A 24574-nucleotide genomic window follows, 5' to 3' on the forward strand; every position below is an offset into this window, starting at 1 on the left:
CTCAACTTCCTGCAACTTTCTCTGAAGCCTGCAGGAAATGAGTCTCCACCTCCCGTTGGCCATCAGCAGCGGCCTCAGATTTCTCAGAAAAAAGAATTAAAATGCACATCTGGACAAGGGGAAAGACATTAGCTCAGCTACTAGGCGCCCACCTTGCAGCCCTGCGTTCACTCCCAGTTTTTGTGGCTTACTCATTGAGGGGAAGCACTAAGCCTCTGCCTCATGGCCTGTAAAATGGGATAAGAAGAGAATCAGTGGTGGGGTTGAATGGGGCCTCAGCACTGCACTCCACCCATGGTGGTCGATCAACATGTAGTATTACGAAGACCCTCATCCGAAAGCTTGCATCTCATCAAGAGTAGAGATACAAAGGCAGCTTCTTCTGAGCTCCTGGGGATGCCAGATACTTACATATTTCAGAAGTTCATATTCATAGACATTGTACCATTTTACAAATCATTCCTTCAGCGGAAAACCAGCATTCTTTAACTCTTCCTCCGAATACCAACTTGGAATCCAAATCTGGGCAATTATCATCATTCACAAATAATCTACATTTCTGTGCAGACGGAATGTACCATATTGTCATTCTTGTATTTGCTCAATCTGCATAATGCACCCTTTGAGGACTCATTTGGAAGCACACATGTATACTAGAGAAATCAAATGGATTGGGAGAAATATTGGACTGTGACGTTTTGCTGTCAAGTGTGTGTTCCAGATGAATGCAGAGGCCATGGAGGTATCAAATACTCTGCTTGAAAGAGTGGGGTCCATAACCGTATGCGATTTGGGAACACACTGAAGAGGGTAAAATTGGGGATATGTCTGAACGGATGTCTCATCCTGTAATTGGACTGGACTTGTACTGATTTAATGGGAGAAAATATATGTCCTGTGTTTCTTAAAATGTCATTAATTTAGGGGAAAATACAGAAAAGCAAGGATGGCTTTTAAGATGTCCTTCACAGAAGGGATAAATTGAGGACAGCGGCAACAGGACCACTTGACTCTCCGCCCACCCAGCAAGCTCACTCCCCTTCAGTGCGCGCGAGCGCACACACACCTGCGTGGACACGTGCCCGTGCATACCCCCAGCTGCACACATCCTGGCTGCCTCTTCATTAGCTGCTTTGGCCTGTTGTTTTTTCCATGTCTTGATTCTGTTGGTTGGTTTCTGTTTTCCCTCCTCCTCTTCGTTTTCTCCCTGCTCTGTCTGCTAGAGAAACCCTTCTCTCGCCCACTTTACATTCTGATGAGCCTGCATGCCTCCTCACATTCTTCTTGTGGAAAAGAATTGGACCATAACTCATTGTGGAATCGGTGGTGATTGCCTCCAAATTGGCCAAGGGGTACACGGGCAGATTTTTTTTTCTTTAAAGATTTTATTTATTTATTTATTTGAGAGAGAGAGGGAGAGAGAGAGAGCACATGAGAGGGGGGAGGGTCAGAGGGAGAAGCAGACTCTCTGCCGAGCAGGGAGCCCGATGCGGGACCCGATGCCGGGACTTCAGGATCATGACCTGAGCCGATGGCAGTCGCTCAACCAACTGAGCCACCCAGGCGCCCCACACGGGCAGATTTTGAGAAATAAAAGGCCTCTCTTTGCCATGGCCCAAGAAGAAGGGCTGCAGACACATTTCGCCTGGTAATAAGAGCAGCAACTTTCCATGGAGCACAAAGCAAGAGTGTCAGTGGTTTCAATCCTGTCTTTAATTTTTGCGTATTTAATGCAAAAATATTTAGAGCTTGTTTTTTTTCAGCCTAGACAACCATGTGTCAGGAAGCATTTAATGCAGTTAGAGAGAAGGAGGTATAGCAAAGCCTAAGATCGTGAGGTCGGGAGGACCGGTCCTCTTATGCTGGCCAGCCAGGGGCCCGGAATTCGGGGGCCCCCCCCTGCCCACGCCCCATTGCTTCTCCTTGGCCCTTTCCACGACAGACTGTTAGTTGATACCAATGTTTCCTGAGTGGTGTTCTCTCCCCATCTAATTGTTTCTTTTGATTCCTCTACAGGGAAACTTTGTGGCTTGTATGACAGCTATTTTACGACAAATGGAAGATTATCATTACGCCCATTTGATCAAGACTTTCGGAAAAATGAGGACTGATGTTGTGGTGAGTGTAAGAAGTTACACTTTTTCATAGCGTAGCCCTTTTCATATGACCCTTTTCATATGACCGTGTTTAGGGGCCAGCATTTTAGGCAAAACACTGGTGTTAGTATTTCCATTTTAAGTATGATTTTGAATGGGAATTTGGCTCCAATTGGTTTGAGAAACCACGTGGCAAGGGAAGCCATGTTTCTAAGAAGATGAGGGTCCCGACACATGGACTTGTTCCCAACGCTGAACTGGGCAGTGACTCAGCGTGTCAGCCAAGAAAGAGCTTCCTTACGCTCTGGGATCGCTGGAGATGTGGAGACCCTACCCATGGAGTGTCTTCTAGTAACTCCTGTTCACTTATTGATTGGCTTCTCAATAGCAGAAGCCAGAGAGTCTTTTCAGCTTTAAATTATACTCTAGTATTAATTAGCTCTAATCATGGGAGCTCATCAGCATTTCTCCAAATAATTCTCCAGTCATCCTCAGTACAACTATGATACAGCTTAATTAGGAGAAGCATAATAGAGGGGAAGTTAGTGCTTAGGAACCACCTCCCTAACGACCTGAAATCCCATGGCCAGACGGCAGATGTCGTCTGTAAAGCTGTTGACCTAAACCCTGGGGTCTAGTAACACAGATTTCATTTCTGAGACCCTTAGATTCCTATAGGATCCAGCAAATGCTACTAGTGTTTCCAGAACATCATTATATCTACCTTATTAAGGGAGGGGAAGAAGAATGCATTTAATGATTATTTTGCAAAGGATTATTTCTAATAAAAGGTGTCCTTATTAATTGTTGCCACTCTGAGCGTGTGTGTGTGTGTGTGTGTGTGTATTTAAATTTCTAAGGAGACAAAAATGGGTCTACCCTTAATATCATAGCAGTTTTCCTTAAATTTCTAAGGAGACAAAAATGGGTCTACACCTTAATATCATAGCAGTTTTTCTTAAATGAAAGTGAAGGAACAAGAATGTATACGTGTTTGTGTCTCTGGGTGTTTAGTTCTTTTCAAAAATCTGGACTTGCAGCTTAAAGGAGGGGTTGCTCAGGTATATGATCTGCATTACACTGTATCCTATCATCCCTCAGCAGTTACAGCGCAGTGAAATCACATTTGATATGTGGAACGTTGCATGCAACCAGTGAAATCTTAACTGTATCCCTCAGCCCTGTTTGGGTCAGTGGAAGGGGAGTTGTAGCTGAACTTATATGAACAATTTCCTAGATGGCATTCCAGGCTGAATAATGCAGTTTTCAAAATGAGAAGCATTACCCATCCTGAATACTTAGGGCTCCAGTTAATCATTTACTCTTTATCGGAATAGTCCTATAATCCAAATCCACACATGCACACCGTGAAAAATATTTCATCTGAACTATTAAGAGGTCCCGTTGGTGGGGAAGCTTTAGTGCCTTATGAAACGTGGTTCTACAGCATGATTTTTAAAAATGACTATAATTTGCTGAATTCCAAGTGTGTGCCCTCTCTCCTTGCTTGGCACAGATGATCAGATACTTACTCCATGTTGTGGTCCTGATTTCCCAAGGGATTTTTTCTTTAGACACAGCAGTTCAGAAGATCAATTATTTGTAGACGATTTGATCTCCATTATAAAATGGCATCTGTGGTTTGGATATCATGAGTTCATATTGCAAGGATTGTAGACCTTTTTTATTGTTGTTAATCTGTCAGAACCTTTGTAAAATGTGTTCCTATCCATTAACTGTACATAGAAAGTATTTGACTATTTTTCTACTCTGACAAGCACTCACAAAAATGAGAGATCATTTTGTGTTAAATAATTGAAAGTTAGTTAGTACTGCGATATGAAAATGGCCCAGCCCATTTTCTCGGGACTACGTCCTTGTAACAAGCGCTGTTTCAGGTTTTTAAATTCAGCGCTTGTTTGGTTGGATGAGCGATTCCCATAGAAAACCACAGTTACTGTCAATGCCAAAGTCATACGCCTCAGTTCTGTTACTTTTACGGTCTCTCAAATGGCCCCTTGGACCCCGGGCCAGGGAGAGGAGGGAGCACAGCGTAAGGCAGAATGATCCAAAAAAGAAAAAGAATGGACATGTATGGTTCCAGGCTCTCAGGACAGAGCACGCCTCAGGGTGACCTGCTGCATCCTCAGTGGGAGGAGGAGCCTAGTGCTGAACACCTCTATTTCTTGTGACCATTTCCTTGTAAATGAAGCCACAGCGAAGGTACTGTCCCTGGATGATGAGTCTGGGGAGTGCAGAATCCTTTCTCAGTGAAGTCACTCAGTAATTACTTACTGAGCATCAGCTTTATCGTCGCACAGTGGAGGACGCAGTGGGCAAAGCAGACAGGCCTGCTCTCGTGCCCCTGTAGTCTGGTGGAGAACATCACAGTTAATCAGGGAGTCCTTCCAACCAACCCCCATTGCCCATGTTGCAAAGGAATGGTCCTCATAAAGTAGCCAGACTGGACTGAGTCAGCTGGTGAGAAAGCCTTTGCGGAGGAAAGGATTGTGGGATATTGAGGAATAGAAGGAAGAGCCATGCAGGTAGGAGGTGGGGTGTCATGGACAGGTGGCTGTGCAGGGGGTGGGGGGTGGGAGGGGCAGCGAGAGGACCAAGGATGGGATGAGCCTGGACAGGGCCGTCACACCACACAGGACCCCGTACGCCATGCTGAGAAACTGTGTTCTTCGCTTGTTTGTTTTCAGCTTTTTACACCATTTGTTTGCTCCTCCTTGTTTTAAAATTATTTTTTCCAGCATTTGTTTTTTTGAGTGAACTTTTTGAGATAATTGTGGTCACATGTGGCTGTACAAAGTAATACCATATCCAGTTTCCCCAGGGGAAACGTCTTGCGGAACTATAGCGCTGGATCCAAACCGAATGCTGACATCGCTATGGTCCATGGATCTCATGTGCATTCCCCCAATTTTACTTGTACTCCTTCCCCTATTTGTCATGAAAAACTTCAACTGTACAGAGAACCTGAAAGAACAGTACGCTGGAAACTACGATTCCTAACACCCAAATCCACCAATTGCGAGCACTTCGGCATACCTGCCTCCTCTGTATCTCTCTTTTTCACTCACTGTGCAGCCAAATCCCCTAAGTGTGTGAGAAACATGCCTCTCCCTTAGTGGTTCAGCAAACCTCTCTCAAGAATTAAGACCTTCCCCAATGGCCTCATTGCCTTTGCAGAACATAACACACATAATCATCCATACTCAGATTTTCTCAATTCTTCCCAGTCTTTCTTGTCTTTCATGAGGGTCTTCCTCAAATCAGGATCCAGTCCAGATTCACTCATTGAGTTTGGTTGTGTCTCCACAACCAAATCTGTTTTTTCTAGGACAAGTCCCTCACCCTGTCTTGTCTTTCTTCGTGCTGCTTTCTAATGGCTTTCGGCGTGTTCCTCTATTCCTCCGTATGTCCTACAAACTGGAAGCTTGGCCTAATGTTCAAGCTCATCCTTTCGTCAGGAGAGCTTCAGGGCCGGTGTTAAGTGCTCCCTGTTTTGCCCACTGGGAGGGTGGGAATGCTGAGCTGACAGTTTGGTAGCTTGTTTGAGAGCGGCTACCAGCCTGATCTCCCCATTGTGAAGATACGTACCCCTTCACAATTGTCATGTGATCTTTGGCTCATGCTTTGGTATCCACAAAACGTTGGCCAGTGTCCAATCCCCTGACCATTCTTCTCTGATGGCTTTAGTATCTATTGAGGGTCCTTGTCTGAAACACTTTCTCCTTTGGCATAGCAGGATTTCCTTCAGATCGTCGAGACACTTTGTCTTTAATCTACGAACATTGGGAAGCCCCTGGGGTTTTGGGTTAAATGGGAGGTTGTGAAGTGTTGGTGCCTTGGCCAGATTTGCAGTTTGAAAAGGCATTCTGGGTCAAGGGTAGGGGTCAAAAGGGACAAGAGTGGACATGGGCAGACAGGCCAGGATTCCCCTCAACAGTCCAGGTGAGAGAGGATGACCATTTATTTAGGTGGGTAGGGATGGGGATGGACAGAAGCAGATGGATTCACGACAAGAAGATTGTGCCTATGGATTGATGGCTATTGTTAGAGCTGCCCACTTATTATATGGGGCATCTTGTGAATAATCAAACTGAAAAATACAGCAGGAATGGATTGGTGCTGAAAGAGGAAATTTTCACAGAAGATCTTCTGTTAGTCCTCTGTGTCCCCTTGTTGACTTGGAGATACCAGTGTAATAGTCTGCTGAGTCTCATCGACCATGGTGAGGACCATCTCCATGGCTAGTAAATTATGCAGACGGACAAGGACGCCTTACAAAACCTCATCCTGCACAATATGCAGCGTTTTGTCTGATCAGCAAAGTACCAAAATTTAACAGCTGAGCCATACTAATGAAGTATGGGACTGTGTTTCCTAGAAAAAAAAAAAAAAATAAGGGAGTTGGGAAAATATGCTTCTCTTCCAGAATAATAAAACCCAGACCCTGTATCTCAATTATTAGGCTTTGAGGAGTGATCAGCAAGAAAGGCAGCAATTTCATGCAAATAGAGATGTGGCTAAATTATGGCACTCAGCCGGCCAAATATGCAACCTGGTCATTAAAATGTGAAACTCTTGACAAAGTGGGAAAACTTAAGTGGAGAAATATGAATTGCAGTTATTAGCCTTGGGGAGGGACACCCCCCCGTTCATCATGTCTGGGGGCTCCCGGAGTGCTCCTGCCCTGCGTGAACTCGGGCTTGGCGGTCAGAGCTGGTGTGAGCAGAGTCTGGAGGACATGGGGCTGACTTTACTCTCTTGAAGAGGCCCAGGTCCTGATCTTCTCTTTGACTGGGGGCCTCTGCTGTAGAACGGGGATCACGGTTGCTCCCTGAGTTTTTATTCATGGTAGGGGGCACACAGTAGGCATGACTTGCCAGAACCCGGCATGGCTAGTCAGGTTGCAAAGAAAGTATTTAAGGTGGCCCATCAGCTTACTGATGCTATCAAATTTAGCTGCTGCCTTTTTGCGAGAAGCACCTGTTTACGACTTTGCTGAGAGTTGCTTTCTTGGCTGCTTAAATTCTGTATCCCACCTTGGGTTTCACAGCCGTTGCACCTAATTATGATTCCGTAGATTAAATAAATGAGAAATAACCACTCATTTGGCAATCTCTGACCATGGCCTCATTTTTCTAAGTGAATCCTCTGTGGCTTTTCCCCTGCCCACCCCACAACTGGAGGGAGCATGCAGACTCCCGGGGAGGTGTGCTTTTCAGGGTAACCGCTAGTTTTGTTCTGCTCAGCTCAGAACAAGGGCCAAGCCGACAGGTTCAAGAAATTCTTCAAATTCTGACAGGCACAGGGTGGAGCCCCTAGGAAATGGGTACCCCTTCCTGATGCCACGAGCAGTCTTAGCAGCATGGAAGGAGCACAGGACGGCAGGGAATGACCCATGACGTGCAGAGGATCATGCCCAAGGTTGGCATAAGCATAACTGCATAGCTTGTGGGGTCGTCGCTGCCGTCTAAAAGCGGTCACATGACCGCGTGCTCCGATGGTTATGATGAACAGAGCTGGTGCAGATGCTCAGGAGTTCCCGCTTGAGCCTTTTATTTGTAAATTACATAAGAAAATGGAATGGATGTTATTACGCCATATTCAACCTGCTATGCCCTGTTCCTAATGAAAAATAAGTTTAGAGTATATCCTGCATGTTCTGTTTGCAAAATGTATGTTTTCCTATAAGCAGAAAGAATGCCTATTTGTAACCTGGAGATCTCCTCTTTATGACTATGACAGAGACCCGCCCAGGTCCTGTTCCGGAATATATCCCTGAAAAAGTTATCACAGGCAGAAGGTGCTCTGGCAAACAGAAAGAAAAAAGCTCCTGTAAAATACATCTTCATTACTTTTTAGAATGTTTTCATTCCGCTAAAAAAAATGAGGTCATTTATACTGTAATTATTCAAGAGGGGAGTGGTTTTCTCCTTTTTCTTGGTGGGCTGTTGCAATGTTCTGTTTCGTTTTTGTTTTTTATTTCAGGATTTTCTGATGGAAACATTCATCATGTTTAAGAACCTCATTGGGAAGAACGTCTACCCTTTCGACTGGGTGATAATGAACATGATGCAGAATAAGTGAGTATAGGGAGAAAAGCTCCCACCTTTTACAAGGTGTCTAATTCATGTCTGCTGGGAACAGTGGTGTTGCCTGGATACCATGGGGGCTCTCCTACAAAGAACACATCCTGCCATTCTGTGATGCAAACAGTTGTTTGGAGAAACAGACCTGGAGATTGGGTGATTTCCTTATGCCAGCGCGGGGCTCTGCCTCCTGGAGAAACACCGAGCTGAGCCCTAGCTCCCCTTAGCCTTGGTCTGGGACAGCCTCTGTCAAGGGCACGGTTTGCCATCAATTTGCCGTCTCATTTTAACCACATGTTTTTATTAGCCCAAGTGATTCTCACTCTGTCTCAGTTTTTGAAAGGTATTTGCATTTCTCCTATTTCAGCTTTAAAAAGTGAGCATTTTCTTCGTACTTATTAAATATTAATCTTGTGCCTTGTTTATCATTTCCCTGTGAAGGCTATTGGTTAACTTTCCAGCACTTGTGTTCTATAATTTCGGTAAGCACCAACAACGATCATTGGGTTCTCAATCGCATGTGATTCCTGGAAAAATTCCCCTTGACCTCCTTTTTTTCCCTCTCCTTCCTTATTGCATTTTTTATGGAGATAATTGTAGATTCATAGGCATTGCGGTTATAGAAAGAAATACAGAGAGATCTGTATACACTTTACCCAAGTTCCCTTAGTGATAACATTTTGCAAAAGTAGAGCTCCATGTTGCAGCCAGGGGCTCGGTGTCAGTAGGATTCATGGGGGTTACACAGATCTTCCTGCTGTGTTTGTGCTTGGCCATGGCACCTCTTCTTGAATCCACCAACACAAGGGTCCCTCTTGTTGTCCATGTATAACACCTCCTCCTCGCCCCTACACCTCTACCCTCGAGAAACCCGGGCAACCATTAATTTTTCCTCCACTTCTAAAATTTTGTCATCTCAAATGTGATGTATAAGTGGAATTATACCGAATGTAACATTTCAGGATTGGCTTTTTTCACTCTGCTTCATTCCCTGGAGATTCATTCAGGTTGCTGGGTGCATCGCTAGTTTGTTCCTTTTGATTGCTGAGAGGCGTTCCATGGTATGGATGTGCTACGGATGGTTTAACCATTCACCTGCCGAAGGACATCTGGGCTCTTTCCACTTTGGGGCTATTATGAATAAAGCTGCCACGAACATTTGCATACAGAGTTTTGTGTGAACATAAGTTCATTTCTCTGGCATAAATGCCCTGGGGTAGAATTCTAGGGTTGTATGCTCGCTCCACGTTTAGGTTTATAGAAACTGCCTGACTACGGCTGTATCGTTTTACATTCTCACCTGCAGTGTGAGAGTGATCCTGTTATTCCGCATCCATGGCAGCATTTGCCATGGTCACTATTTTTCATTTTAGCCCTGGTGGTAGAGGTGTTGTGTGTCTCACTGTGGTCTTGGTTTGCATTTTCCCTGATGCAGCAAACGATGACTTGCCATGTCATTAAAGAAATCATAGTCCTGGTCACAGTGCTGACCAGAACGAAAGGCAGGCCCTGGTGCAGGGTGCGGACTCTGTTCTCTACCTTGTGACACCACATGTGAACTTGACCTGCATCTTTCTGACAGAGTGGCCGCTGCGGCCTGGCACCCAGCCTGTCCATTCCACACACTGGGGGGGGGGACTGCTCCTTCAAAGGTCAGATGTGATTCACACCTCCAAGTGGTTTGACTCTGTGCCTCTGATCCCAGGGGTCCCAAGGAACGTACAGCCACAACCTGTTGATTTATGCTATATTATGATGAGTGAGAGTCTGTTTTCAGTTTTGACATGATGATCGCCTTATTCCTTCTTCCTTCTATTCCATCATCGGCCTCCGCTACCAACCCTGATGTGTCTGAGCATCACCCCAGACCCACATGTGGGTGAAAGCCACGTGGCCTTTGGTTCAAAGTGTGGAGCACTGTGCTCAGGGTCCCCTTCTCTGGACATTCTGTCCAGCTTCTCCCAAAGTGTTCTATTGTTTCTTCAGTGAGAAGGTGGCTTGACCTGTGGTCTCCCGAATTGCGTGTTCCCTGCACGTCAAGCCAGCCTTGTCCCTGTGTCCCGGCTCACTAGTGCATGTCTGCAGGGCCTCGCCGTGTTACCGAGACACAGGTGTGTGGTGGCATCTGGGACCCAAGCCTTTGCATCTCGCCACAGGGAGGAGAATTCTTGTTTGGGGGGCAGGGAACCTCTACGAGGGAGAAGCCACATCCACTGTGTCCTCATTGCAGGCACTAGGATGGCCACTTCTGAGGATGAAGTCTGGTGTCGGTGATAATAGAATTCAGGTCTGAAGCAGGGAGTCCATCCTGTTCTCTTGTTTGGAGGCTGCAGCTCCAAGCGCCAGCTTGCTGAGGGACACACTGTGAATATAAACTCCCTGTGGTCTATGTCGTACATAAAATGTGGTACAGACGTGTCTCAGCTAAAGTCCTAGTGCTCTGGGGCCGAGCCATCCAGCCGATACTGCTTTCCTCTGCAAGAGCTTTTCGAGGCTGCGTGGTGTGTGTGGGTGTGTGTGTGTGTGTGTGTGTGAGACGTGTGTACGCGTCCATGCGCGTGGGGGAGTGTTGGCACCAAGTGAAGGCACTTGGATTTGCGGAGATTCTGGCTGTGCGTTAAAGAGGATATCATTTATTGCTGAAATTATAATAGAGTCCTGCTGTAAACTTCTAGAAGAACAAAAGCTCACTATCAGTGTAATAAAATAATTTCCTATAGAAATTACATAGATACCATATAGCATTGTCTCTGTGCTGTTACCCGTTTTTTTTTTTAAAATCTATTAACTTCATTGCTCAATACTTTACGTGTCGCCAGACTTCCATGCTCTTCCTCTTCCTGGCATGTGTCGGAGACCTCCTTGCTTCCATAGGATAAGCAGTGATTCGCAGAAGCTTCCAGGAGCCTGTATTTTAGTTTTAATGGCACAGCTGGACATGCAGTTTTACCATCCACAGCTTCGAAATCGACAGACTCAGCCCCTGTGGTCTCTTAAATATTTGTGTGCTTGTTCTTCTTTGTGTCTGCAAGTGTACCATCCTTCAGTACGTGGGGCTTGTCCAGTGTACCGTCCTTCAGTACGTGGGGCTTGTCCAGTGTAATTAAAGATGGCGCCTGTCAGTTCTAGAGCAACCACTTGTAAATCAGGAGTCAAAGTTAGAGGATCCAGTGAATGTCACCAGGACAGGAGTTACTTGGATGCTGTGTTCAGGGTAGTAACTGAACGGTGATGGCCTGACATAGCTCTGCTCTTGGATATGGTGGTGCCAGATGGTAAGATGACATTTAAGATGAGCACAGTTCACATCGCATAGAAGTGTGCTTGCATGTTACCTTCCAGAAGTGCTTTATAATCTTCCCCGAGGGAAGCAAAGGCTAAGTCTTCATGTAAGATCTGATCTGTATTGGAAGCAGAGACCTTCTCTGTTAGCCTTTAAGTGCTAGTACCCATCCTTGAACTCCTAGGAGCCAACTTTCTCAGATTTATGCTTCGTGGTGTGCGCAGCAGAGTCTAACACTGAAGACTTATACGGTGGCTGTTACAGAGTTCTCTTTGCTTGTTGGCAGAAGTGTGACCACTTGGTTGCGTTTCTGTGTCTTTCTTCTAGTCTTAGCACTTGAATTCATCCCAGTAGTGTGTTTGTACACTAAAAATCCCAGACTAGAATTTTAAGGCATAGGCGTGATCTGGGAGGCCATGAGTCTACTCATTGGTTTGACTGAATTCCTTTTTCACCTTGAAGAAAGCTTTTGTTAACTGCCATAATTTCACTCAAGAAAGGCACTTCTACAATGTACGTTGGGTGAAGAAAAAGGGCAGTACGGAGTTTAATTTTCGGATTTTTAAGATTAGACTTTCTAACTCATACTGTGTATAACATGGACCAAAACCCTTCCTACATTTGTCAATCATTTCGTCTTGCAACAGAATTTTAAAAAAATTCAGCTACCCCGATTTGGATTCTCACTAGGCTTTGTTGCTTGTGTCCCTCTCTCTGGATAAAAAAATAAATGAAACCAACATTTTTACTTCCTCAGATCACTCAAAGCTTGCAACAGTGATTATCCATCATTTTTAAGTGTTCCTCCGTATTAGCGCAGATTTGGTATCTGGTGCTTTTTGCTTTCTTACATGTTAAGTTGGGGCCTATTTATGATTTGTGATTTATATCCTACACACTTTCTTATAGGACTTGGTCTGTTTTACACGTAAGGATTCGTAGACCCTGAATATAAAATAGAAGATGGAAAACCATAGAGAAAACACGAAACTCTCTAGAAGCCGAGAGACTCAAAACTGCCTAGAAGACAAAGCAAAAAGGAAAATATAATGGGTTGCAAAATTTTCACTGGATGATAAAAAAGTTCCTTGCCATTTGTCAGCGGAGACTGACAATTTATGATGTAGATTCTTAAATGACACATGGGGCAAGAGGATATCACAGTTAAGGAATCAGACGAGAACTCAAAATTCTGCCCACAGAAAATGGAAGAGATTCTCATTTCAATTTTGAAATGCTTAGGATCTTGCCAGTTGGCATATATTGGCCATAACAGAGCCCGGTCATAATTGGACCTGTCTGAAAGACTAGCTTATCAAATACAGCAGATTTTGTTGACTTGCCAAATAAAGTCTTGTCTCGTTGTTGACCATTTAAAAGTTGAAGACCATCAGTCAGAAATGATGGCCTGGTTTTATTTTATCTGGAATCAAGTTAATCTTATATTTGTCTTTAGAAACCCTGAAGATGTGTCTCTATTCAAAATTTGTGAGATCATCATTGCTACTTATTTCATGGGTCTAGGTCATGGTTTTGATCATGGCCATGTGGGGACTGTCCCAGGACCATCCAGGCCGATGTTTGTACCATCTGCATTTTTGATCACCTTTCTTTTGGCTACAGTGTTGGTGCATTTGAATGTGGCCTCTTCCGTTCCTCCTTTTCTCCCCTGTGATTCAGGCATCTTGTGACCAGGATGTGTTTGCCTCAGTCCATTAATACAGCGCATTATGTTTCCACTAACCTAACGTGCACGGTGCATATTCACATACTGATAATCACATGTTGTTCCTTGCATGCGGTAAATTTCCCATGCATAGTTTTATAACGTAGCCATTTCTCTCCTTTTCAATAGAGAGCACATTTCCCCCACTCAGAAGCAGTATCCATCAGATGTCCAAGATGGCAAGCTCATGGATGTTTCTGCCAAGATTAATTTGGCGTGTAATCAGGACAAGAAAGGGCCTTAAGCCTTAAAAAGGTACTCTGACTTTGAGATGCCAGGCTTCTTAAGGGTAAATCATGATAATACTCAGAAAGCAAATTTGCAGGGTAGGCTGTTTGCAGGGACAGCGCCATTTGGTTCCAGTGTTGTGGAAGAATTTTTGTCCTTGCTAGCACTATGCATTGGGCTCAGAGCAGAGAAAATGTGCCATTTGTCTTATGGCGAAAGAAAGAGAGGCGGGGGGGTCCCGGCTCACTGGCAACCTGCCTCAGGGTCTATGATACCAGGTAGCTGAAAATGGTGGCGTCTGGGAGGACTGTGTTTTCCTGTTCAACTTCCTCCTCCAGAAAAACCTCTCCCATGGAAGGGCACGCAGCTAAAATCTGTGCAAGTTGAAAGCACAAATAGAAAGCATTTTGGGCTCAAGGGACTCTTGGATTATTTCTTCTTGACATCTTTTTTCTTTCCTTTGAAGCCTGGGGTTTTAGTTGATGTTGTTACTTTTAATTTACTTTTTCAACTTACTGGTTTCCTATAGAGGTTTTGCATATCCAATGGCTTGAAGATTTTAAGCATACCTAAGAATCATTTTTCCCTTTGAAACTGTATACAGCGGCTGTTGACATAAACACTGTCACAACACGACTTGCTGAGGACCACAGGAAAAAAAAATATTGTTTTTCAGGGAAGAAATAGGACTTCAAAGTCAGTATAATGAAAACATTCTGGGATGAAAATTTCCCCAGAGCCCAGTGTGCCCACGTTTTACCCAGCCCACACACTTAATAATATCCATCTTTGAACCTTTTTGCTCTCCAAAGAAATTGGCCTAACCTGAGATGTTTTGCTGCTCAGACCCCAGTCTGCAGACACTGAGGCACACACCTGCATCCTTGGTTGGACCAAGCCAGGCTAGACCTGAGCACATTTCTGGCAAGTCTCCTGGAGAAACACGTGAGGTGTTTCTCTGGGACTGAGTTGGCCACCTTAAGTGCTGGGATTTCAGGATGGATATTGACTCGCATCTAGTAATAGCACCCTGGATCTCCCAGCAGGGAAGTGACCCCACCCGCATGGTACTTGGCTACCAGTGGGAGTTCCATTTATCCTTTATGGCATTTTCATAAATTATTTTTGAATTCTCCATATAGTTATTCTATGGCATACGTGCTTTTGCTCTGTGCTTAGTAATTAAGCTTGGCCTGATATTAAAACAAATAATTCCAGATCTTCCCTAGTTATGTATAACCAATTTATTGCACGTAACTTAGATCTTTTATCCAGTTGGGTTTTATTCAGATTGCCTCTTTACTTAATTCAGAGATGAAAACTCAAGCTACTCTCAAAGGAGTGGCAGTGATGAAGAGCCCTTAGCCAGGACTCTTATTTAGGGAAGCTTGCTTCAGAGGAAAGTTTTGAAAGGGCAAAGTCTGTTTAAGACTTTCCAGAGCCGGTGCACACCTTACTGGGAGCTCATGGCTGGTGTTGATGAGGCCGTCTGGTAGCACTTAATCCTGGAGGATGTACTTCCCTTTATGGGCAACAAAGCCAAGTGAGCTCTCTGTTTGATGCATGAAACTTCTCTCGATGCGCAAATCAAAATGGAGGAAAAACATCTTATTAAGGTCATTCTCCAGATCCCTCTGTCCTAAATGTTTACCTCCAGCGCTCCTGGGACTTTGAAGAAATTGTGTGTCCTGTGAGACCCTGGGCTGGAGCGCTTTTATTTTAAGGCTAGGATGGGAAGAGGAGGAGACGGCCAAGGTGAAGTGAATGCCTGCCGAGTTGCCAGCATGGTCTTGGCACCTTTCTCATGGCTCTTAACCCGGGGGGATTTTGTCATTGTCCCCCCGCCATGGAACGTGGCCGTGTCCAGGCACACGTTTGTTGTCCCGGCTGGGGGAATGAAGGCTGTTGGCATCTAGGGCACACAGGGATGCTGCTACACATCCTTCCATGTACAGGACGGCCCCCCTCAAAGAACGTTCCACTCAGAAATGTCAATAACCCCATTTTATGGATGGAAAAAAGCTGAGTTTCAGTGATGTGAAGTAATTAATAGAAATATATGTGATCTCTTTACTTGCACATTTCTGAGCCCCCTTCCCTGTTGCAGCAAAGACAGTGGCCCTTGTAATGAACACTAGCAGCCATCCCTGAAGATGCCGGGACTGACCTTTCACCTATCAAGGAAGTGCCTATGAACTGGAGGTGGTTTTCTCCGAGATGCCCCGTCAGGTGCTCCGGCTTCACAGCGAATCCCTGTGGGTGTGGCCCAGGCTCTCCTGGCCATGGGAGCGAGGAGGGTGCGGGGCTTAGAGTCGCCCCGACTCGAAGTTAGATCCCAGCCTGCCCTTGCCAGTACCTGGCCCGTAGCATGTGTGACAAAATATTAGCACGTATCTCTTCTGAGGGAGTTTGTGTGTGTGCATTTTAGAAAACATTATTGTATATAATATATATAATTATATTAATTGATAATATGTGATATATAAAATATACTCGTATATAAATTATAGATAAAGAAGTAAGAGCCCATAAATCCATGAGATCCTGTAACTGTTTGTCTTTCTCTGTCTGACTTGTCTCACTCAGCCTAACGCCCTCAAGGTCCATCTGTGTTGTCACAAATGGCAAGATTTCATTCTGGCTCAATAGTATTCCATTTTCTCTTTCTGTATCACATATTCTTTATCTGTTTACCCATTGATGGACAAGTACTTAGGTTGTTTCTGTGCCTTGGTCTTTGTAAATAATGCTGCAACGAATGTGGGGGCGTAGATATCTTTTCAAGATAGTGTTTTTGTTTCCTTTGGAAAAATACACCTGGTGGGAGACTTGCTGGATCGGATGCTAATTCTATTTTTAATTTTTTTGAGGAGCCTCTGTACTCTTTTCCACAGTGGCTGCTCCAGGTTACAATCCCAGCAATAGTACTCGAGAGTTTCCTTTTCTCCACAAACTCACCAGTATTTATCTCTTACATTTTTGATAATATCCATCCTAACAGGTGCAAGGTGATATTTCACTGTTGTTTGATTTGTGTTTCCCTGATGATGAGTGATGTTGAGCATCTTTTCATATACCTGTTGGCCATTTGTATATCTTCTTTGGAGGAATGTCTCTTCTTTGGGAAAACACCCGTTTTTTAACTGGATTGTTTTTGCGATTGGGTTATATGGGTTCTTTATATATATTTCGGATATTATCTCCTTATTTTTGGATATTAACGCCTTATCCCACGTTTCTTCCGTGTCTGCAGGATAAGAACCTTGTTGAGATATATGTCTTGCAGACAGGTTTTCCTGTTCAGTGACTGCTTTTTTTTCTTTCTCTTAATGGTGGTTTTTGTTGGTTGATGTTAATCATTTTCATTTAATATTTTTTTCTTTAAAAAAAAAAAAGTCTTCAAAGACTCTTGCAGAAAGAAACGGAGTGGACTTCCTGCTGGCGAGTTATCCGTAACCAGCGTGGTGACTGTCCCAATAGTAAGGGAGGCTGCTGTCTGGTATTGTGGTATAGAAGCCCCATGAAATACAGTTTCTGAAATAAAATTATCTTGAAGACTGAACATGGAGTTACACCATTCATCTCCAAACTCTTCCTATTTTCTAGACAGGAAATCAGAAATGAAATTGGGTAATTTCTCTCAGAGTGGACTATTTAAACTTTTTTTCTAAAATCACATATGTAACACATTTTTCAGATTTATAAAGAAGATTATAATATTTAATATAATTTCTCCATAGAATCAAAATGTCAGCAGGATTGTGGCATCTTCTATACATGTCTGCTCATAGTAGATGCTTTTCCACGTCCCTTGCTCCGTTTTCATGGCATTCTGTGCCTTTGTGCGTGGATCTTTGATGCCGTATGGGGGAAAATCCCTCCTTGTCATTGTGGTGGCATCCCTGTGGTGCCCGGTGACCCTGCCTGGTGCAGAGCAGGTGCTCAACAGACAGTAACTACCCGACTGAAAGAACGTCAGTGGGAAATGTTTTTTTGTTTGTTTGTTTTGGGTTTTTGTGTGTGTGTGTGTGTGTGTGTGTTTGTTTTTTAAGTACAGAGTCAACCAATAAAGTACATGGCATATTTTTGTAGCAATGCTTTTCTGGGAATAAAATGCAGTTACCCATTTTACATTTGGGTCCACAAAGGTATAGGTATCCGGTGAACAACAGACTACTTCTTACTATCTTGAAGATCTCTTAATGAACTTCCTTAATGGAAAGTTGTCCCACACTGGCCACAGACGTGTGAGGGTGACGCGCGGCCGTCCCGACGTGCCAGCATCTGGAAACCGCAGGGAGGTTGCTGTCCGCCGTTTCCTGTTGCCCTTTCCATTGAGACTTCACAGGAGGGTTTTTACTTAATACTGTACCTGTCAAATTCCCAGAGCTGCAAGTAAATCGAAGATACAAATTATATTGTAAAGTGAAATATCTCGCGTTATTCTACAGTTTGGTTGATTTAGGAAGAAAATGAACACTGACAGCCTGGTCTTTTCAGTTCACTGGATTCTAATGGTTCAAAAACAAAAGCCCTGGACTGAAAGCCTCTTCCCACGTTGCTGTATCAGAGACGCTCCGATTCTCTCTCTGTGCTCAAGACCCAGTGCCCCGCAACTCCATGTCACGGACACAGAGGACCCGGGGAAGGGACAGGCAGTGCTAAGCGTGACTATTTGTGAATATAAATATTAACCATGCCCAGCAGGGGAAGGAGCGCGTTAGCTGTCTGGCAGTCTGGGCAGCTTTTTAGCACTTGACACTTTTCTTAGCATGCAATCTCTTTTTCATAGCAGGAACGATCTTTCCCCCATTCTGTGGGATGTGTTGCCCTTGTAGCAGGAACACGGGGCTGCTTGGGATGCAGAGGTTGGGGAGAGTCGGTTAGAGGAAGCCCCTCCCATCTCTCCTTTTCTGTGATTCTTCTTGACAGCCTGTCTTCTCTCCTGATGCATTGCATTCAGGGGAAGATCACTGAGGTTTCCTGCGAGAACTAGAAAATCCTCAGTGGTCAGAGGGAGTTCCTCTCCTGTGATGGAGCGGAATGGGATATATTTTGTAAAGGTGGGTGAATGTTTTGTTCGGCTGCGCTGCTTTGACCATGGCTGAACTATTAATACCCCCCAGTTTGGGTTAGCTTCGGGGCACTTCCTGTACCTTCAGTGGTCTGGAAAGTGGAAGTGTTTGACAGGTGGGAGGCCCCCGCACTCCGGTCCCTGCCATGTGGGAACTAGTTCCCTCGCTGCTTCCCCCAGCCTCCAGGGCATTAAGGGGTCAGAAATCTGATTTGATTCTTTAAACGGAATGTTACTGCTTGACTAAAGTAAATGGCCATCTCAATTCCCATCTGATGCTGCAGCTTATTGTGGGGACGGCATTTTTAATTAGCCATTAACCTGCACGTGATTTGGAAATGGAAAATAGGAGTCAAGCTGAATATTGGACAGATTATTTTTTATATTAAACCTAAGAATTAAGCTTGATTTAAGGAGAATCGAGTGCTGCTTTTTTGTGAGACACCTGGAGGTAAACACGATCTGCATGTCATTTATGGGGGCCCAGCTTTTCTGAGTGGTATCTGTCAGGCAGTTGGGTATTCTCTCTTGGACCCTAAGGTCTCCAATATGCAGTGCATTATGAAGTAAGTTTCTAATACTGAAAAAAATGCAAGAGAACGGAAATGTCCCACTTGTTCTTTATATTCTGCCTGCACAATGAATTGGGGTGGTTTTCCAATTTAAAGAAACCATACATACAACACGGCACCTAAAAGTAACCATGTAGTGAGATGGGGATCATTGGGGGAAGAATGGACCCGAGGGAACCATATGGGAACCCAGCACGTTGTGAAGCACCCCATTTTGCCCCCAAGCCTTGCCAAGCCCAGCCCCGTGAGACACTGTGAATTCCATCATTCATGGGGTCTGACCAGAATGGTTGACTTCCTCCCACTTTTCCCTGACACTAATTTCTTTTTTTGTTTTTAAGATTTTATTTATTTATTTTTTTGAGAGAGAGCGAGCAAGTGCACAAGTAGCGGGGGAGGGGCAGAGGCACAGGGAGAAGCAGGCTCCCCACTGAGTAGGGAGCCCAATGCGGACTCCACCCCAGCACCCTGGGATCGTGACCTGAGCCCAAGGCAGACGCTTAACCATCTGAGCCACCAGGTGCCCCTCTTTTTTTTTTTTTTTTTAAGATTTTATTTATTTATTAGAGAGAGCGAGCGAGAGAGCACACACAAGCAGGGGGAGGGGCAGAGGGAGAGGGACAAGCGGACTCCCCACTGAGCAGGGAGCCTAGACTCAGGGCTGGATTCCATTACCGTGAGATCATGACCTGAGCCAAATCCCGGACACTTAATTTCTTTTTTTAAATTTTTTTTTATTTAAAGATTTTATTTATTTATTTGACAGAGAGAGACACAGTGAGAGAGGGAACACAAGCAGGGGGAGTGGGAGAGGGAGAAGCAGGCTTCCTGCCGAGCAGGGCGCCTGATGCGGGGCTTGATCCCAGGACCCTGGGATCATGACCTGAGCTGAAGGCAGACGCTTAACAACTGAGCCACCCAGGCGCCTCCCGGACACTAATTTCTAGGGAAATTTCTTAATGCTGTCCTTGGAGGCCGGACAGGAGTTGTTTGGTTTTATTGTACATAATAGAAGATGTCCTCAATGGCCGATTTGAAGAAGTGGTACAGACCTTCTCTGTGCGCTATTTGTGGTGGTCACCTGGTCAGAGTCCGGACGGAAAAGTGAAGGCTCTCCTGTGATGATCTTTCCACGGCTGCTAAGTTTGAGGCATACAAGGAGCTCACTTTGTCCATGGGGAAGCATGCCCACTCTACCGCGGGTCGCATTTTGTTTTCAACACACCCTGTGAGTTGCATGGCCGTGGGAAAGTGGTTTGAGCTCCCCAGGACGCCTATGGGCGAAGAACAGCCTGGGAAGATTCATGGTGGTGCATGCCAAGTGCCCATCAAAGAGTAATACTCCCCAAGTGCTGGAGGGAGTGACGTCCCCATGCCCATGATCATCACTACTGTATTGTTCTCGCATTAGGGGGATGCAGGGGTCAAGCTTTGGGAGCCTGGAGAGCAGGTGGCTCCTGAGGCTCTGGGCCCTTCCTTTTCATTGTCAGTTGAGCTGCCCTTGCGGGAGGGGCTGCACGCAGAGCTGTCTGCCTCGAGCTCTACAGCACCAGTGATCCCAGTTAGTGGATGGAGATCAGCCCAAGCTGTGAACCGCAAGTGGTAAACTTCTGTGGTTCAGTGTGTTCCTACCCTGGCAGAGCCCGACCCCACCGTGCCTGGATGCACTGGAACCACTTTGTGTTTTAAGCGCTGTGCACATCCAGTGCCACTGACCTCAGAGGGTATCAGCCTTCGCTTTCGCCCTGAGTCTGGTCCTGGCGGCGGGCGAGTGAGGACGCAGAGGCGGGGGGGTGGCCTTCGGCCATGGCTGTGCGCGCCCTCTGAGACTCCAGGAGACAGTTCTCTGCAGTCCTTGTGGCGCATTTCCCAGGGTTAATGAAGCCTGTGTTTTATGATTGCCCCAACCTCTTCTTGCCTGCAGTGTTGGGGGCCTTGAACCTGAGTTCTCTGTCGCCCCAGGCAATGCTGTTCCAAGGAAATCAGACCCATGCTGACAGGGGTCCCCACAGGAGAGCTTGCTTCCTGTGCTGCAGACTGTGGGGCCCTCACGGGGCAGCACCTGTCTCCCTGCCCAGCCCGTGCAGCTTTGACGAAAGAATGCCCCTCCTGGCTGCTCGTGCCTCATTTACAGAGCTGCGGGGAGTCCGAGCCAAAACGCGAGTGACCGGGTCCCCGGTGGCTGTGGAAACGCTCCTATAGCGCAGGAGTTGTGGTCTTCCACATCGGTATGCTGAGGTCCGCTGCTCAGCACGCCCTTGGAACAAGCGGCCGCAAGCGTGCCCAGGGTTGGGCCCAGGGAGGCCGCCAGGGCTGGGAGCATTTCGGGGTTCTGGGCGCGACAAAGAGGAAGAAGGATCTGGTTGCTTTAGATCGGCCTCCCCTCAGCTACTTGCGGGACCAGCTGCATAAAATCACCTGGCTGTGACCCCCAGTGATGGAGTTCAAGGCAGGTTTTGCAGTGGTTGCCTTAAGACTAGTCAAAGTCTTGAGTTGAGACTTAAGGGGAACTCTTTTTATTTGATGGGGTTTCTGATTTGTTCTGTGAAGGGGGAGTCAGGATCACGGACTCCCAGAGTGAGGGCGTGTCCGAGGCGGGGCCGGGGGGGTGGTTTGGGAGGCAAGGACAGAACTTTGCACCCTTGGTCACGTGGCATCGTTGTGATGAGGGGGGAGATGGAAGAGCAAGGTGTCACACTGTCCTGTATCCTGGCCATTTCAGGGATGTGCTTCCTTTTCTGTCTGTTAATTGTTTTAATATTCTGCTGCTCATAAAAAGAGAATATTTGCCAATTTAGTTATTTAACTTCTGATTGTGTTAGGGTGCCATGGGAAGCTCGTTTTGGTTGGTGCATTCAGCCCCGTAGGTAGCAAGAGAACGTCTTTAAGTCCTATCATAAGGGTGTTGAGTACACGACGCATCTCTTTTACACAAACATACCCTGGTCTGCCTCTGCTGAATTTCATTTTTCTTGGGTCTTTGTTTCTTTCAAGTAATTCCCTTTGGATTTCTAGATTCATCTTCTTGGAAAGCAATTTCTGCTTCTCATTGAGCTATTCAAGGACAGGTCTTCTCCCTAAAGCAGGGCTGCACACATACTTGTTATTGAACGGATGTAGGGATAAAGGGGGATCTAGAAGTTTCTCCAGTCTTCTTGAAATCCTCCGCAAAGAGAACAAATAAGGGATGAAAATAGCATGAAACTTTCAAGTTTGCCAATTCCCACCCTTTATCATTGGCAATCTATTTGTAGAAATTACACTTTCCATAAACTGCTTGGGGTGACCTTGTTTTCATTCCATAAACATTGGCCATTGGATGGCTGTGTCCCTCCCCCTGTGTTCCCTCTGTCCAGCCAGGGCTTACCAGCCTTACTCCATCTCCTCCCTGTCGTCCTCATGTCGCTCGTGCTCTTCCAGTTGCTGAAATCTTTCCGTCCCAGACTTCATTGTTTTCATACCTTCACTGGACTCTCACCTAGTGTTTTCCTTTTGCACTTTGTGCACCTTTCCTCCATCTGAGATATTTGACACATATCATGTTTAAGTGAACATTGTAACTCCTCAGCTGCGCAGCTGCTTGTGGGGGGAAACCAAGAGGCAGTGGGTGGGCTCAAAACAGGTGGAGGGATCAGCCCCAGGCCCCGGGTCTAGGCTCACATAGAAGGCACATCGTCTCAGGTGACTCCCATTAATTCGGGAGATTCAGCTTCATCATTCCTGAAGTGGAGAAAATAATGTTTTGCAATGAGCATTTCAGAAGATGTAAAGCCGAAAACTGACCTGCAGTAGACACACAGTATCTTAAGGGAAATAGCCAAGAATTTGATGTCTGTAAGAATAAAGACTTTTCTAAAGGCACACTGGTCCTCGCTGCAAGAGAAGACAGAAAGATGGTGCAAATAAACAAAAGATGGAGCTTTTGTCTTAACTACATTCGAACATCTTTAACCCAGCGTGACATCCTCAGGCACAGATGTATATGCCATTTTGTGTGATACTATGTAACGTGAGAAAATTTCACTTTGCTATTTCACGTGCACGGCATAGATGGTGATATGTGCATATATTCTTGCTCATGTGTCAGTGTGTATCGACTGATAGTTTACTGTGGGTAAGGTATGGTTCTGGCTCTGGGGACACAAAAAGAACAAGGCAGAGCAGACCCAGCCTCCACCAGCTCCAGGTGTTTTAGAGTTCGGGGTATTTGGGAAGGACAGACAAGAAACAAACTGACAAGCAAATTAATAAACCTGAGTCTAACCACGAGAAAAACTTCTGACAAACCCAGATAGAGGGACCTTCTACAAAGTACCTGACTGGCTTCTCAAAAACTATCAAGGTCATCAAAGATGGAGAAACTGTCTAAGAAACTGTCACAACCAAAGGGGCCTGAGGAGACATGAAGACTACAGATGACGTGGTGTCCTAGGTGAGATCCTGGAACAGGTGAAGGACATTAAGGGGAAACCAGTGAAATCTGAGTAAGTTGTGAGGTTTTAGTTAGTAGCAATGAGGCAGGGGCACCTGGGTGGCTCAGGTCATGATCTCAGGGTCGTGCTCAGCAGAGAGTCTGCTTGCGATTCTCTCCCTCTCCCTCTGCCCCTGCCCCCCATGCATGCTCTCTCTATCAAATAAAGAAATAAATCTTAAAAAAAAAATAGCAGTGAGGCACTGCTGGTTTCCTGATGGGGACAAACGTACCACAGCGACCAGGGAAACTGAATGAGGAGCGTATCCTGGAGCTCTGTGCAACTTTTCTATAAATCTACAACTATTCTAAGATTTATGTTTATTTCAAATTAAAGAAAAAGCAAAGGAGCAAGTTGGCAAGTATCGGGTGGTGATGAGGATCACTCAGAGGATTTGAGTCCGAGGCTGTAAAAGACTGGGGGACATGCCTGAGAAGGGCTCCCAGGGGAGTGGCAGTTAAGCTGGAATCTAAATGATAAGTAGACGGCAGAATGTTCCAGGCAGAGGAGGTACCACAAAGCTCTCAGGTAGAAGGAGCGGAAAGAAGCCCGACTGACTGTCATAGCGGGGTTTATTTTGAGGTGGAAAGTTGATGGACTCTTTATTTTTATTTTTGTAAAGATTTTATTTACTTATTTGAGGGAGGGGGTGGGGCTTGGGGGAGAGGGGGAGGGAGAGAGAATCTCCAGCAGACTCCCTGCTGAGTGCGGAGCCTGACATGGGGCTCCATCCCAGGAGCCCGAGATCATGACCTGAGCTGAAATCAAGAGTCAGACGTTTAACCGACGGCGCAGGTAGGCGCCCCAACGATGGACACTTTCAAACAGAGAAGTGGCATCCCTGACCTGTGTTTTCACATAAGTGTTTGGTCTGCAGTTCAGAGCACAGAGCGCAGGCAGAAACTGAACTGGAGAGCCAATTAGGAGCCCATGGAATAATCTAGGAGAGGCTGTGGCCAGCGCTCAGGTGGGCTTTGGGGAGAGAAAGAGATGGAAGATTTGGGGCATGTTTCGGG

The 24574-nt window shown here is 45.6% G+C and overlaps 1 protein-coding gene across 1 annotated transcript in view; it reads left to right on the forward strand.

The window, feature by feature from the left end:
• Window positions 1-24574, forward strand: part of DOCK1 (dedicator of cytokinesis 1) — a 428835-nt gene that overhangs the window by 245976 nt on the left and 158285 nt on the right. Inside the window, exons 28-29 of the mRNA XM_044916230.1 lie at window positions 2017-2118; window positions 8103-8197. Coding sequence (XP_044772165.1) covers window positions 2017-2118; window positions 8103-8197 — 197 coding nt within the window. The remainder of the gene's footprint in view (window positions 1-2016; window positions 2119-8102; window positions 8198-24574) is intronic.

The sequence above is a fragment of the Neomonachus schauinslandi genome, chromosome 6 (genome assembly GCF_002201575.2).
Source record: "Neomonachus schauinslandi chromosome 6, ASM220157v2, whole genome shotgun sequence".
Classification (NCBI taxonomy): Eukaryota; Metazoa; Chordata; class Mammalia; order Carnivora; family Phocidae; genus Neomonachus; species Neomonachus schauinslandi.